Here is a 16,294-nt window from a genome sequence, read left to right on the forward strand (position 1 = left end):
ACATAATCCAACTGCGAGAAGGACTTGTGTACTGCGGATAGGTATGTATATTCCCTCCGATCGCCATGTACATGTCGCCAGGTATCGACCCAATCAAGGCTCCTCACCATGGAATGCAGTTTCGTGGAATGGGTGCCCCCCAGACCCTCCTACGCCCTGTCCCATATCCATGACGTCATTCCAATCTCCACCCACCACTGCAGCCACGTCCGACATCGCCGCCCACAGAGAGCAACCGCTCCACCAGGGACCATTGTAAGGGTGGGAGCATAGACACAGCCAAGCACAATAGATTCTTCCCCAATCTTACCCTGAAGAAATAGGTACCGCCCCTGCGGGTCAAGCCACTGTTGTGTATGCACATATGGGACCCTACGATGTATCAATACCGCAACCCCCCTGGAGCCCTGTATGAACCCAGTGTGAAAGACCTGCTGGAAGCCATAACGCTGCAGGCACAGGGCCTTAGAGCCCATCAGATGTGTTTCCTGTAAGAGGAGAATGTCAGCCCCAACCCTTTTTGCCTGACGCAGGACTGCACCTCGCTTAATTTTGTCCAGAACCCCACCTACATTCCAGCTCACAATGCGGAGGGTGCCTGAGGGCCCCCCAGTCCCTACGTTCCCCACAACCATGGGGCGTTCAGCCGAGATAAAACACGAATATAAGGTCCCAACTGCGGGTGAGTACGACCAGATGAGCACAATGCAAAAGCGCAACTCGTTCCCCTAACTAACCCCCCTCCCCATACCTCAAAAACACTGAAGTACCGGTCGCGGTGTGTGTGACTCCGGGCCCCCAACAGGGGGGCGCGGACCGCACCCGCCAATGGATCCCCAACGAACAGCCCATATCGCCCAGACCCACCACCCTGAACAGGTAGGGACACAGCCCTCTTTAGAAGCTCCCTCAAGACCCATAAAAGCAGACAGTCACAAAGTCCAAGGGAGGAGGCGGCACAGCATCACCCTCCTCACAAGCATCAAGGATCCAATGGATGGGGCTGGGAGGCAGCATCCCCCTGAGCCAGGACCCCCTGAGAAGCAGAGCGCCTCCGGGAGCGCGATCATCCATGCCCTCTCCGGCGCCGGCCACGAGCATTCCTGGATGGCCCCTCACTTGGGGATGAGTCTGAGTGCAGCCCAGGCGGCGTGCGCACCCGCACAGTTTCGTCAGTCCACTTAAAGACCTCTTCCGGGGAATCGAAGAAGTGGGTGCGGGACTGAAAAACCACTCGCAGGCGAGCAGGGAATAGGAGGGCATACGGGAGATGAAGGTCTCTCAGTCTGGCCTTTGCCGCCATGAACGAAGAGAGAAAGAAAGAAGAAAGGAAAGAAATTAGGCAAGAGAAAGCAGGAACAAAGGAATTGAAAGAAAATAGATAGAATAAAAGAATGGAAGAAAAAAGAAAGCAAGAAATGAAAGAAAGCATAAAAGTCGTAATGTAAAAAAAAAAGTAAAGGACTAAAAGAATAAGGAAAAAAAGGACTAAAAGAATGATTGAAAGAAAAAAGGAAAGAGAATGAAAGAGGAATGACAGAAATAATGAAAAAAGAAAGAAGGAAAAAGTAAAAAAAGAAAGAAGGCAATAAAAAGTGTTACAAGTGCTGCAAATTTCCACATGCATTAAAAAATGTGACCTTGTGTAATGCAACTGGCGTTCACCTGAAACACCCCAATGCTTTCGGGTCGAGTGCGCGCTATAGAAAACAGTAAAGATATATATAATTTTTTACTTGGCACAATGCAACCCGGCAATCATATTTGGGAAACTCTCCATAAAAGAGCAACATCAACTCTTCTGTACCCTTACCCTGATCTGACGCTTCAAATTCGCATCGCACGCTGCTTCAAAAACATTAAAGGAAGGACTTACTTCTGAATTATTCCGAGAGCTGTTACTGAACATGGCGGCCATTTTAAAAGGATCCACGGTTTAATTAAGAAGAGGAAAATACAGCCCGATAATATTACAGTTAAAGGGCCTTAATTCGTTCGTGACATAAATCTTGACAAGTGCAGTTTTCATTGTAATATAACTAACAAAACTGTTTTTGCCAAGCAATATGTTATTTGAGAACTCTTGATTTCACAAAAGGTCCCTGTAAGATTGTCACCTCTGTAGTTTGTATTCAAGAAACTAAAGATACTGTAAATCAAATAAAGCAGTTACGTGTATATAATTTAGTGGCTCAACTGACATTCCGTTAGTCCTCTTTTTATTTCCAGTCAGATCCAACTCAAACCCCAGTCATTGGAATCAGCTAGATGTAATGCGCATGCGTGATCTTTCCGCGCCAAATTCGCCCTTTCTAGCTTTAGGTATACTTGGGGGCGTGCCTGCGCGGGATTTAAGGTAGTCCTGACATTTATCAAAATGAAAAGAACAACAATTGGCCAGAAAACTATAAACTCTTTCTTTGGCCCGGCTACTAAGAAAAGAAGTTCGTCAGAAGCCAACGAGAAAAAGGAAAATACCGTGCCGGGAGAGGTAGGGGACAGTGCTTTGGGGTTTGTAATGGTGGACATGTCGGGCTTCGCGCGGCTAGCGCACGATGCTCATGAATATATGTAATCTTAGTTACGAATAAAACTTGGATAACTGGTTTAAGAAGATCTCCTTATTCCTTATCTTATCATGGTTGAAGGTTTAGGAGGCCAGTTGGGTGGTCTCTGCAACGGAGTGCATAGGAGTGTAGATTGCTGTTGGAATATATCAGGATTGGGTTGGAATGCATTTTATATGCTTAACTTGAATGGGTGTTACTTACAACCGCCTACCTTTTTTTTGAGGAGTTTTTCTCTTCTCTACATCTTAATGTGTATCATACTAAGACACGTGAAGAATAGGAGGTAGCTTTTTTTTATTTCCGCCAGCGTGAGTGACTGTTACTGTTTTGGGGAGAGCAGTAGTACACAAAAACATTTTGCTCATAGCGCCATGGTTTCAGATTGCTGTGTGTGACATTTTCAAAATTTATGTGTAATAAAGAGTGACATATCCATGACTATGAGTGACACTTTCTCGCGAGCAAAATCATGCAATTAAGACGAGGGAAACGCATGAATATCGGAAACTGTCCCATTTGAGCATCAAGAAACCAAGAATATCTTAAAACTGCAGCAAAGTACCAGAAATGCAAGGGCACTGTTGGACTCAACTGTACCATAGAGGATGTGGGAGGCCATACTGCCTGCAAATGAGCTAAAACTCCTGGCCGCCGCAACAATCACTCATTCTGCAAACGCGCAAGGTGCGCCTCCCACGGCCTCAGGCTCAACAGCAGGCGCCACTGTTGCAATTAATTGAGTGCATCATGAAAGCATTACACTGAAACGCGCTTTCAATATCTTATAAGATATCTGCTGTGGAGAACAGCTCTACATAAGCCATGTGTTCTCTCTACTGGTGTACCTTCGGTCACAGTGTCGTTTCTGTCTTTGGTGTCCCTGCTCTTTCACAACTTCCCTTTCAAGCACACCCTGCAGATTGGACTCACGTGTGCCATGGTCGATGGTGTCAGGTGCTACTTAGCAGATCTCACAATGCCTGTTCTGTGCATGTCCGTTAAGCACGGACATTGTGAGATCTGCTAAGTAGCACCTGACACCATCGACCATGGCACACGTGTTTCCAATCTGCAGGGTTTGCTTGACAGTGGCAGTGCTAATGGAGTCTGAGCAGGGACACCAAAAGACAGATGAACGTCATTTAGTGGCAGAATGTACACCAGACTACAGAACACACAAAAATAACTTGCAAGCTACATCTACGTTCCTGCAGCAGGTGTCTAACCCACCGACCTCTTTAATTCAAGTGGCTGTGGTTTATGGGGAAAGGAAGCATGCAGGACATTTTTGGCTCTGTATTCCCTTGCCTTGACTCGAGACGACTTTCCAAACAAAGCCATTGTTTCGCTATAGTATTCACTGCGACTAATGTTCCAGAAGAGAAATGTACCTCACAAAGATAGGGAAGACTAATTTCTTGGGAAACCTGCTATACAACTTTTGAAGAGGTAGAGCAATCAATGCGACGTATACACAGGAAAAAGCACGGATTGCAACTCCAGAAAAATAGACCTGTAGAACACCCACCTGGGTATAGGTGATGAGGCAATTAAGGCATAATCTGCCTCCAATGGCAACTAGCGGTTTACCTTGTACTAGATATTTTTTCTGCCTCCATAGTCATAGAAGGCGGACTGGCTGTCTGTTTCACAGTTTGCCATCGGCCGAAAATAAATGTTTCGGCCATTTTTAAATGGTACTACAACCACTGAAATGTCAACTTCACAGGCAGATGACGGAACTACACCTAAAGTGTCAGAACTCGCATATTAACTCACTAAAATGCTACGTTTTCTATGAACGCGTAGACTTTAATTTGGATCAATATTATTTTGTGTGTATCTGATTTGGTAACTATATTTATTCGCTTTAATTTAACTTATTTTGGGAAATATTATTGATATAAAGTGTTATAAATGTATGTGTACCTTTTGCGTTCATGTCCATTTTTTCTTTACCCGTGTTTTTGTTAAGCACCTTCCCGCCCCCGGGCTGGCCCTTAAGTCATCGATGTATTTCTAGCCTTTTCTTCATAATTTTGTGTGGGGTACTAAGTTGCTACAAAACAAAAACATTTTAAGGGCATTACCAACAAATTACGTGACAACAATAATCGGTCGCGTTTTTACAGTGATGTTCAGGAATTCCATGTCTGATGGAATCATTATTTTGCGTCCAGTTTATCATCTGTTTAACTGGGGTGCTTGAAACGTGGAGAAACACCGCAGTCGTAAGAACATGCATATTATTTTCAAAACTTTAGTTATAACATATTTAATCTTTGTCTTTAATGCAATCTAGAGATTTCATCGCAAAGCAGGCGGACCTCGGCTGTATTTGGAGCTTTGCTTTAGCCTGTGGAGCTAATTCCTATAACGGAGCCATGCTTCTTACCGGCATGCTGCCCCGGTTCTTCCGGGGCCGCTGTCGCCTTCCTTCCCTGATCACTGACTGTCACCCGCTTCTGAGCTGCCGCTTTTGTGTTCGTGATTCACAGACCACCCCGGTGAAGAGGTTCCGATCGGCGGGTTACGAGGATGACGAGGTCCTTGCTGTGGTGTCCCCACCGCTGAGCCCCGAGCAGCTCGACCGAATTCAGCGGAATAAGCAGGCGGCCCTGCAGAAGCTCGCCTCTCGCAGCACCCCCGAGGGCGTCGGCAAGAGCTGGAGTGAAGCGCTGAGCGGAGAGTTTGTTAAACCCTATTTCACCAAGGTAGGTGGAGGAAAGAGTACTCGCAGGAAGTGTACCCTACAAATCGTTTTGCATTAGGGAACCCTGTTTCTGCTCCTAGGATTGTATTTAAGTTCCTTTCTTAGCTCACTTTGATGTAATAGCAGTAACCACGCACACCAGAGAAAGGACTAAACTCCGGCTGGCGATACCTTTCAAGTCTCATTTATTCCTTTTAAACTGTAATTATAAGAAAGATACACAGGAAATTAACACTGTTTTATAGACAAACGCAGTAGATAAAGTTACAAATGCATAAAGAGAACTTTTTTTTATTTTTTATTTCAAGGTGTTTTTATTAACAACATTTTTTTTTTTTATATATATATATACACACACACAAGTACATTCGCATTTCCGTTAGCGGGTATCGGCCAAAAGTGGTTATCTGCTGTAGTTTCAGGTATTTTGGTGTATGTGTTTAGCAGATCCCCCTTACATTGTCTTGTTAAGGACCGGGTGAAAGAAAAGATAGAGATTAGAAAAGAGAGGGTGGGAGTAGTATACAAGAAGTGCTCTGTAGCGATGAGCCTATTCTAGGTTTGTAGAAATGTCTTCGCCCCCCCCTCCCCAGTGAGCTCAGGGGGGTTCATAGGAGTCCAGATATGTGTCAAGCGACTTCCACATCCCCCTGGTGGCTGGTCTCCAGGGTGAGTTTTGTAGGGCCGTGTTGTCTGCGCCTCTGAGGTACGTCACCCAGTTGACCCAGTCTTTGTATGATGCTTACACATTAAGGGTAAACGCAGAATCGAAAAATGGTAATTGAAAAACGCTACTCTTTCTGCTTCTCGCTCTACAAGCACAACCAACCTTATATTTTTTCTTGAATACATTTTTATCCCTCACTGTAATCTTGTTACGGTCAATCTAACTCTTTTTAGGTCGAGTCTGTGATAGCACATGCGTTCTTGCTTGCAAGAGATTTTGTTTACAGTAAAGGGCTTAGAGCCTGCCCATTTTACCATTCGTTGGCTTCATGGTCACTCTTCTTTGCTACCTCCTTATTGACCAGCACATGCCAATTAAGCTTCCTTTCCTTTCTGTGGAGCATGGACCAAGCGCAGATTTATTCAATTTAATTAGCGCCCATTTGCTTCTCCTGCTGTGGTAGTACCATTTCACTCCCCGACCCCCCCCCCCCCCTCCTTCCTTTTGCTTTTTGAGCACTCCGCTTCCTGAGTGCTTGTTCAGGGTGCCTCTCTTCTCTACATAGTCTGCTTGCTGGGGCAGGGGGTCGGCGGCATCTGTCTGTTCGCATGGAGTTTACTGAGGCAGCTTCCTTTTCACCAGAGGCTGGCTGCACATCTGTCTTCACCTGGAGTTTGGTGTCGACATCTGTCTCTTCTCTGCCATGGATGTTTGCAGAGGCAACTTGCCCTTCTCCAGAATTGGTTTTGTTGGCGCAGCTCTCTCATCTTGGAAGTTAGTTTGTACAGCACTCTTTGCTCAGAAGGTCTTTGCTGGGCATTCTCTCTTCTCGAAGGCAGCTATGTCTTGCGCCAGAGGTCTTGCTGTGTTCCTTCCAGCACACCCACCTCCCCAATCACACATGCCCTCACAGGCAGTTCTGTGTGTGATGCAATTCCTCTGCGGGCCGTCCTCTGGATCATCTCCTCCTGTAGGAAGTACAAGGGTGCCACCCACTTTGCCCTCTTTGTGACCGCTCTCTCCTGGCTGCTCACCCTTCTTGACAAGCAGGAGCTGCTGACCCTCCTGAGCAGCAACCGCTGGCTTACCACATGCCTGCATGCCGTCGGCATCATGATCAATATGACCATGGAGCCGTGTACTGCAGTTTGGTGGCCTACAAGCACGGCTTCCTGTACCACATTGATCTGGCGGTTTCCCACTCCCACCTGCTGTCTGCTGTTGCCTGCTTCTGCAAGAAGTGCAGGGGCAACCAATGCATCACATGAACCCCATGGACCGCAAGAGAGACCTCAGGCTAGCTGGATCTGGAGGGTGAGTGAGATGACTTTTGTATAGAATGCTATGGCTGACTGATTCACCTCTAGGCCGATTCACCTCTAGGCCCTTCCAATCTGAACAAAATGGTCTGTCCAGTTAATTATACTATAGTGCTGATTGCTTCTAAGCATTTCCATACTTAGCCAGAAAAGTGTAAACAGTGCGGTTTGCGTGGGGTCACAGGTTTTAAGTCAAATCTTTATGGCAGGAATAAAATTCAGATCTCTCCGTTTCAAGTTTAGCCATTACACCGCATCTTAGTGAGGTACATTAAAGGAACAACCATTCTTTCCATTCAAAACAAAAAAAATGAGATTAATAACGTGTGGAACCACATTGGAAAAAATATAGATTCTCAAAGAACAAGCATTGGCAAAGCCAATGGGTCTCGCCTATTCGAGATCTATTGGCTTTGTCAATGTTTTCAGCCATGTCGTTTTTTTTTTTTTTTTTTTTTTTGTCCCCTTTCAGCCATGTTGTACAGCTGCTGTGCAACATGTCTCAAAGTTATTTATTAAAAAAAGCACTGTGACGCAGCAGCACTTAGTGTGTCATCCTTTTTTTTAGGTCTCGGCTAGACAAGCGCATGCACTGTCTCGAAGAGACGTATTGTGTTCAATCTGTGGACTTCAGCCTGCCCATAGGCTTACCCATTTCTCACTCCATCGTCACTCTCGTATCCTTTGTCCATGGCATACATGCACCATACCTCTTCTTGTATTTATCCCTCCCCCAGATCATTGGCCAAGTACTTGTGTACATCCAGTGCTCTGTTTTAAGAGATACTTTTTTTCTTTGTGTTTGAGCACTCCTTGCATGTCTATGTTTTTACAATCTCCTTGTTGTCCTCCCACTTAGGTTTCATTTCAAATTATGTATTGTAATTGCATTTATATAGTGCTTACTACCCCTGATGAGGCATCAAAGCGCTTTTTCGGTGAGTAGCACGTTACTCCGGAACCCATAAAGGATTAGTGTTGAATTAGTATATTGAAATATGAAAGTAATTTGAGTGGTGGATATATTAGTCAGTTATTTCGATATGTATATAGATGGTGCATAACTTTTTTTTTTTTTTTTTGCAGTTTTATATAGTGCGAAATCGACCTAAATGTATCTGAGTGTTCTACAAGAGCACTAGTTGAATTGTAGATACGCACGGAGAAGTCAAGTGATTTGCCCAGAATCGCAGAGTGTTAATCCTCCCGCCAATACTCTAATCAGTTTCCCCAGTTTCAAAGTCTGCCGCTTTAGTCTTTGCGCCACATCCTCTCTTAACCGAATATAAACATGAAAACTGCACAGTTCCCCCATTTTGTAGGTTTTGCGGATGGAGATTGTTTTAATTTTTTTATGCCTCCTTCCTAATCTTTAAATCTTCTTTCGTGCCTGCTAAACAGAAGATAATTCAGGCCTTTGCCATGCTCCTCCTGGCTTGCCTCCCACTTTCAGAGACCGCTGTGCTGGGGCTTTGGTGCATCTACGCGCTCTTGTTACTTCAGGGAATAAACTGAAGTGGTTGCCGTATACTTCAGATTTTTCATGCCTTTCAGCCATACTGAATAGCAGCCGTGCAGCTATTCAGCATGGCTAGAAAACATTGACAATGCCAATATCTCTCGGATTGCAGAGAGCTGTTGACTTTGTCAATGCTTGTTTAACTTTCAGCAATGTCTCACTGCACATGAGAATGTTTTTAAAAATGGCATTGAGCTTTTATTCTCTTTACTTTCAGCTATTTTGACCATCAGCTGAGCAACATAGTTTAAAAAACGTGACCGTCAATAGATATCGCATAGGTGAGACCTATTGGCTTTACCAATACTTGTTAGTTTATTAGTCTTGTAAACAATTCCTTGTTGTCTTTTTCAATTTTTTTCATTGTTCAGTGGTTAAAGCGTTTTGGCTCATGATTTGGGAGAACATTATTGTTGTACTCAAAACAAAGGTACTGTTTCAATTTCCTAAAAATATTTTTGTAAGTCTTGTTGAAAAGTGGTATGTTTTACCTGCCCCTGCATATCTGGGTACCCTGTCGCCTGTGTGCTTTTTCTCCCTGCCGAACCACAATAGAACAAACTGTGCCCTCAATGATTCACTTTGAACAATATGTGATATGAATTGCAAACAGATGTCGCTTTCAAAATGAAATCTCTGAGCAAAGAAAAAAACTCTACGGCGGAGACAAAATACTAAGATCTACGCTTGAGCCAGACTCAAAGTTTGCTTCAAAGACATTTTTATTTAATGGATGCAGATTTATTTTGTGTCTGAATATTTACTTCAAGTTCCCTTTATCATTCTGCCTCAACGTTACTTAAATTGCGAGACTTTGCAGAGTTCTGGGGAAAAAACATAAACTGTTCTAACATGCACTTTGTCTTTCGCTTTTGCACACTTGTACAAGGCAATCTGGACACCCACAGTCTCCCTTCTTCCTTATGTCTTGTAGAAGTCGCTTGTACCTGGATGACATGCCAGCCGCTTCACAATTTTGTGGCATGGATTTTTCCTTAAGAGCTTGTTTCTTAATTTGCAGTTACACTTTATTTACCAGTATACGTCTGAAAGAAAACCCCCACCAGGACCAGGTGAACTTCCCTGCTCAGCCCACTACCCTTACAGCAACAGATCACTCCTGTGTCAGTGGTTGGATGGGGGAGAGAGGAACAGTGCTACACAAAGGTGATTGAGACATACCTTCATAGTACAACATAAGCCAGAAAACAATTGTACTATTGATGCTTCACTGGTTTCTGGTTTTATATCTGGTAACTTTTAAGGCACTGACAAACCGTTGATCATTTCAAGGAATTGGACCAGTGTTCCTCCACTGAAAAATAAAAACCATCGTTACATAAACTCCAACATTTAGCAACAAAAAAGTGCCACACTGAGTAAATCGTGGCCAGTAGGCCATTACTCTTCAGTGAAAAGCAGCAGAAGTTGGAATTCTACCCCTAAACGTAGGAATATTAAAAGGTCACCTCTTCTTCTAGAAGGTCGTAAAAGCTTGGCTGGAGATGCTTTAGACATCAGCTTGATCCTCCCCTCCCTACAAGGCAACAGTGGTGATCTTTCATGTGCTTGTAAGCGGTTGAATTGGTCTATGGCTGAAAAGCAAGTAAAATACCAATTTGGCATTGGTGTATATTTTATTTCAGCAGTCGGTGCATTTACTTAGACAATATCTACCTGGCCAGAGGTATTTACATTATACATTTGTCAACGTAATGGCTGGCACACTGACACATTTGCACCACTTAACTTTAGAAATCACTAGACCGGACTTCTTTTTTTTTTTTTTTTAATTTATGCTGCTGCCTTATTTTCCTCATAGTCTATTAGAAAGGAGAATGGCCCCACTACTCCAAGAGACAGGGTTCCTTGAACCAATAATATAATAAACGAAATAATTCTCTTGGAGAAATCGCCACTCCACTCAATCACACTCCACTGTATCAACTAACAGGAGTTACTCACTTTCAATCTTAAAAGGACCCAAAAGGCAATTGAATAAAATCTGTTTAATAATGCATACATTGCAGAAACCATATCACAATAAATACAATTCATATAGTTCAAACCATTTTCATAGAAAACATATTAGAGACTATTTATAAAACATCACAAATGGGAGAGACAACATTCCAGACATAAATGTTGTCATTAAAAACCTGTTAATTTGAAGAAATCAATAAGTGAAAGTGCAAAGTGTCACAAATTATTCATTGTTTCTCAAATTTAACAAAATCAAAGGACGTCAACGCGTTTCGTTGGGACAACAATATAAAAACCACCTTCTTCAAGACAATAGTGTAAGTATCTCTCTTGTAAGGCAGTATTCACCCTGGTTCTATGGTTGTTTCCATAAGGGTGAGCGACCCTATTGACCTTCACAGATCTGGTCATCTGCATATAAAACTTCCAATTAGCTGGTAGCTCCCATTAATACTGGTGATTCAAAGTTTCAGAGGTCCACAACGTGTTCCGGGGGAATATTCTTAGCAGAACATTCTATATTCCTGTACTCCCTGGAGCGATTCCGGAGGTCTGTGATATCCTCGCGGAAGTGGGTTGAATTTTAAAAGACCTCAGTTAAGATCTCCATGTTCGAGTCAACAATCCAGGACGTGGTGATGGGGACTGATTAGTCCTCCACTAAGATAAAGGTCCAGGAGGTGACTAACATCTCAGGAGCATATCCATTCGCTATTGTAAGTGTCTTAATCACCCACGAGCTTGATGTTCCACGTCCTCCTATAACACTAATGTCTGGAATGTTCTCTCCCATTTGTGATGTTTTATAATTAGTCTTTAATATGTTTTCTATGAAAATGGTTTTAACTATATGAATTTTATTTACTGTGATATGGTTTCCGCAATTTATGTACTATTAAATAGATTTTATTCAATTGCGTTTTGGGTCCTTTTAAGATTGAGAGTCAGTAACTCCTGTTAGTTGATACAGTGGAGTTGAGTGGTGATTTCTCCAAGAGATTTCTTTAGTTTATTATATTATTTTCCTTATACCCTTAGAAGTGTCTGTTCACGGGCACTTGTTGATAAACCAGCCCTTGCACGGGGAGCCTAGACCCCAAACCTCATACCGACTCCACAACAGTAAAGGCAAGGCTTCCTCTATCTGGCCAATTACATTTGCTCTTGGAGGAAAAGACCACATGATTCTTATTACTGCATCAGCAGCAGTTTTAGGTCCGAGGGAGGTTCGGAACATTCAGTTTGGTCTTTGCTTAGAGTAGGGCCGGCGCCAGGCATTGCAAACATTCCTTATGCTGTGCATGCTATTTGAAGAAAAAATATTCTTCATATGGAGCTAGCAAAGGGTGTGTGGGTTATTGTAACCGCTACTCCTCTCTTAAGTACAAAACCAAGTATGCAGAAAGGTTCCAACCACGTGACAAATGCAGAATCGGGTTAGGAAACACTCCAACCAAAAGCTGGAGCCCAGATTTCAATATAAGGCAGCAGACACAATGTGGTGGTAGTGCTCTGCGAAGAATAGCAGTACTCGCCAAAAATAGGGATTTTGAAGAAGGATCGTTGTACTGCAGACTAAATATGGGGCGTTGTACTAAGAAACAACTGCGACCTCTACGGTTTTTATCTTTTAGCAAAAGGGAGCCTGTATCCCAACAGATTAGTTGGATCAGAAAACAGCGTGATGCCATTTAGGATATATTAACTTTAATTTGTCTGGAATATGCATTTAGCATTGAATGTTATAGTGCGTTATTTGAGCACAGGTCATGGATGACTGAGGGCATGCAGTTACTATAACATTCCCGTAAGTGAGGGATCATTACATTTGAATACAAGCTGTGACTATGTTAGACATGTGTCCTGTCTTTTTACACCTGGGTGACTTTCATTATAGTTAACACATACATCGATCTTTAATTTATTTTCTGAACATTTTCTTTTCTTTTTCTGCATCAGTTATCTACATTTGTTGAAGAGGAAAGGAAGCGATGCACTGTATACCCACCTCCTCAACAAGTCTATACCTGGACTCAGATGTGCAGTATCACAGATGTAAGTTTTAGTGCGTTCCCTGGAGGTCTTAAATCATAATGGCTTTAACTTTTTATACTTTGTTTTAATAGAAATAATTTGAATGAGGACTTTGTTTCTTGACTGTTTTATATTATCACACACAGGGAGCATTTAAATATTTTCATCAGTTTGAGTCTTTTTTTTAAATTTAAGATGCCGTTTTTCAGGCGTCATCTGATTTCTTTAATATCTTGTAATCTGAATATTAAATTTAAGCTCAGCTAGGGCAACTAGCAGCTTTGTGAATGAATGGATTACGAGTCTGGCGGTCCTTGGACTTCCAGACTCGTGGTGCTCTCCCAACCGCCCCATTATGAGACAGGTGGTTAGATCGCCGCAGCAACCAGGGAACTGCAGTTCCATGGCAGTGTAGAGGCATCTATATGCTGGACGGGAACATCGCTGTCCAGCCAAGTATATTGGGTGTTTCCTATCCGCCAGGGTTTTCATGGCGGTTCCTCCTCCACGGAAACCCTGGCAAAGAGGAAACACACATGGCCCTATAGGCCTCTGTGGCGGTAGACAAACCACCTCTGAGACGTATTTGCTGGAATCCTTTTAATGTATAAATAACTCCTTAATACGGACCCGCAGAGGAGCGGTTCACGCTCGATGATAAAGTCGGGTAGAATACAAAACCAGCATATACATTCTAGAACATAGAGGGAAGGGACAGTCAATGAAAGGAGAAGAAATACTTACAGGGATGTTACACATCTTCCCTTTTCACAAAATGAAGATACAAAAATTAGCAAAGTAAACGAAGAAAACATACTATGAGAAATAAGATTAAACATGTGAAACACAATATAAATACTACTTTTTTTTTTTTTTCCTTAAACTCTATAAAATCATGACCTAACAAAATCCTTAATGAGCAGGTAGTTTACAAATTCTCCTGGAGGCTAAGGAGGAATTACAGCAGAGAGAATTGGATGGGGAACAAACATTACCAGTACCATTCTGAGACAGGGAAACAGACGTGGTATTTGTTTCATCTTGAGAAAGAGGAATGGATACTTTGGAAGTAACAACTGGAGTTTCAAACAAAATATAATCATCATAATCCGAGGTAACATCCGTTTGAACATGAATCATGGCTTGTTCTTCTGATATGGGAACAAGTCTGCTCTTGTTCCACCATCTCCCATCCTGAAGCAGACAAGAACTAATACCAACTTTCCGAATCTTGTAAGGAGAAGTAAAGGAAGATTCTCCTTTCTTAACACTAAAAGGTTTCTTAATTAAAACCCATGAATCCGGAATAAATTCTTTATTTTGAAAATGTTTCCGAATATCAAAATGAGACTTCTGCTTGCTTTGTGCTAAAGTAACATTTTGACTTAAAGAATCATTTTTCTTTGAAACATTGAGTGTGTCAGAAGATGAAGAATATCTCTCAAGCCAAGATGGCAATAGTAAAGTGCGACATTTTCTGCCGCTCAATAACTCAAAGGGAGTAAAACCAGTTGTCGAGTGAGGCGAAATGTGATAAGCATTGATCTTTTCTTTAAGAAAGAGATTAACATCTAAACCAGAAGAAAGGGCAGTTTGTATTCCTTCCTTAAGAAAGCGATTAGCTCTTTCAACAAGACCATTTGCAGATGGACTATACAAGGCCACTTGAATGTGTTTGACATCCATAGACTTTAAAAAATCTTTCATGGCAATTGAAACAAAATGTGTACCGTTATCTGTAACTAGTTCTTTGGGTGGACCTTCAAGTGAAAAAACGGACTTCAGAAATTTCAAGACAAAATGAGTTGATGCTGACTCCACAAAAGAAAAATAGATCCATTTAGAAAAATAATCTATCAATACCAACAACAATTTTGAAGCACTTGGCAAAAGGTTAAAAGGACCAGCAAAATCTAAAGCAATTTTGGACCAGGGATTCTCTGGAAGAGGAACTGGACGAAGAGAGTTTTGAGTAGACTTCCAATGTTTGTCCGAAATTACACATTGAGGACAAACCTCTATAAAAGAGGATACCTGAGCATTTAGTGAAGGCCACCAATAATTTTCTCTGAGTTTCTTACAGGTGGCAGTTACTCCAAGGTGACCTGCATGCGCAATAGAAATAATCCTGTTTCTAAGAGAGATTGAAGGAATAAAACAACCATTTCTGGAGCAAATGTCATTTTCCAAAGATAACTCTGAAGCAACATGAGCATAAGATTTTAAATCATGGGAAACATTGCGAATAGGAGGCCACCCTTTAATGATGAAATTAGCAATCTTTTTGAGAGTTTGATCGGTGAAAGAGGCCTCAATCCAATCCTTTTCTGAAATCGTACCATTTGAAATGGAAGAAGCATCAATAGATGCCACTACACAATCAAAATCATCAACTCTATCATCAATTGAAGGTAAAGGAAGACTAGAAAGACAATCTGCCCTGAAATTCTTTCCGCCCTGTATATATTTAATAGTGAAATTATATTCTTGCAACTTAGAAAGAATACGTACAAGACGAGCAGAGGCCTTGCCAAGTCCATCCCCTTGTAAAAGGTAGACAAGGGGTTTGTGGTCAGTAAAAAGAGAAAATGGACAACCCCAAAGATAAGTTTTGAATTTGGAAACAGCCCAAACACAGGCTAATGCCTCTCTTTCTATTGTACTGTACCGCGATTCAGCATCAGACAAAGATCTAGATGCAAAGGCAACAGTATGGTCTTTGCCAGAACCTTGCTGACCAAATACCGCACCAAGACCATTAAGACTTGCATCAACGGTGACAGTACAATGGAGACCATGAACATAAGGGCTAAGAGCAGGGGCATTAATGACCAATTTTTTTATATTGACAAATGCTGTATTAACATCCTCAGACCAGACAAAGGTAGTCCCTTTTTTTAAGAAGAGATCTTAAAGGTTGAATACATTGGGCATAATCTGGTACAAAACGAGCGTAATATTCGCAAAGACCTAGGAAAGATCTCAGAGCGTCCTTGTCAGGTGGAGGCGGGGCTTTAATAATCGCCTCTACATTACTAAATTTAGGTTTGATACCTTCAGGTGTGATGTTATGACCTAAATAATCAATTTGCTCCGCTAAAATTTTGCACTTATCAGGTTGAACAGTAATACCTCCAGCAGACAAAATGGAAAATACCTTGTGTAAAGTGTCTAAATGTGATTCCCTAGTTTCAGTGAAAACAAGGATATCGTCCTGAAAAGCTTGCACATTTTTGACATCTATAAAAAGAACATCCATAACTTTCTGAAAGACAGAGGCAGCCGAGGCTAGGCCAAAAGGTAGTCTTAAATACTTATACGCACCAAAAGGGGTGACAAAAGTGGTAAGTTCTTGTGAATCTGAATGCAATGGTATTTGGTGATATGCAGAATGTAAGTCTATTGTGGAAAAAAATTTGCATGGCCAATATTCGAAAGCATTTGTTGAATGTGAGGAAGGGGATGACAGTCAACTATAATGTTACGGTT

The 16,294-nt window shown here is 42.2% G+C and overlaps 2 protein-coding genes across 5 annotated transcripts in view; one reads left to right on the forward strand and one right to left on the reverse strand.

The window, feature by feature from the left end:
• Positions 1 to 5,100, reverse strand: part of ALKBH2 (alkB homolog 2, alpha-ketoglutarate dependent dioxygenase) — a 156,620-nt gene extending 151,520 nt beyond the window's left edge. The window contains exon 1 of one of the 3 annotated variants that reach the window (XM_085634467.1): positions 4,966 to 5,100. The gene's annotated coding sequence lies outside the window, so the exon portion shown is untranslated. Of the gene's footprint in view, positions 1 to 1,813; positions 1,883 to 4,098; positions 4,139 to 4,965 lie in introns of those variants that run through there. The other 2 variants (XM_085634469.1, XM_085634468.1) reach the window with 2 other exon arrangements.
• UNG (uracil DNA glycosylase) overlaps positions 2,288 to 16,294 on the forward strand; it is a 40,547-nt gene continuing 26,540 nt past the window's right edge. The window contains exons 1-3 of one of the 2 annotated variants that reach the window (XM_085634465.1): positions 2,288 to 2,491; positions 5,069 to 5,284; positions 12,731 to 12,826. In XM_085634465.1, the coding sequence (XP_085490591.1) occupies positions 2,378 to 2,491; positions 5,069 to 5,284; positions 12,731 to 12,826 (426 nt within the window). In that variant the 5' untranslated portion in view covers positions 2,288 to 2,377. Of the gene's footprint in view, positions 2,492 to 4,872; positions 5,285 to 12,730; positions 12,827 to 16,294 lie in introns of both variants that reach the window. The other variant, XM_085634466.1, reaches the window with a different exon arrangement.

This window comes from Triturus cristatus, chromosome 11 (genome assembly GCF_964204655.1).
Source record: "Triturus cristatus chromosome 11, aTriCri1.1, whole genome shotgun sequence".
NCBI classification, from domain to species: Eukaryota; Metazoa; Chordata; class Amphibia; order Caudata; family Salamandridae; genus Triturus; species Triturus cristatus.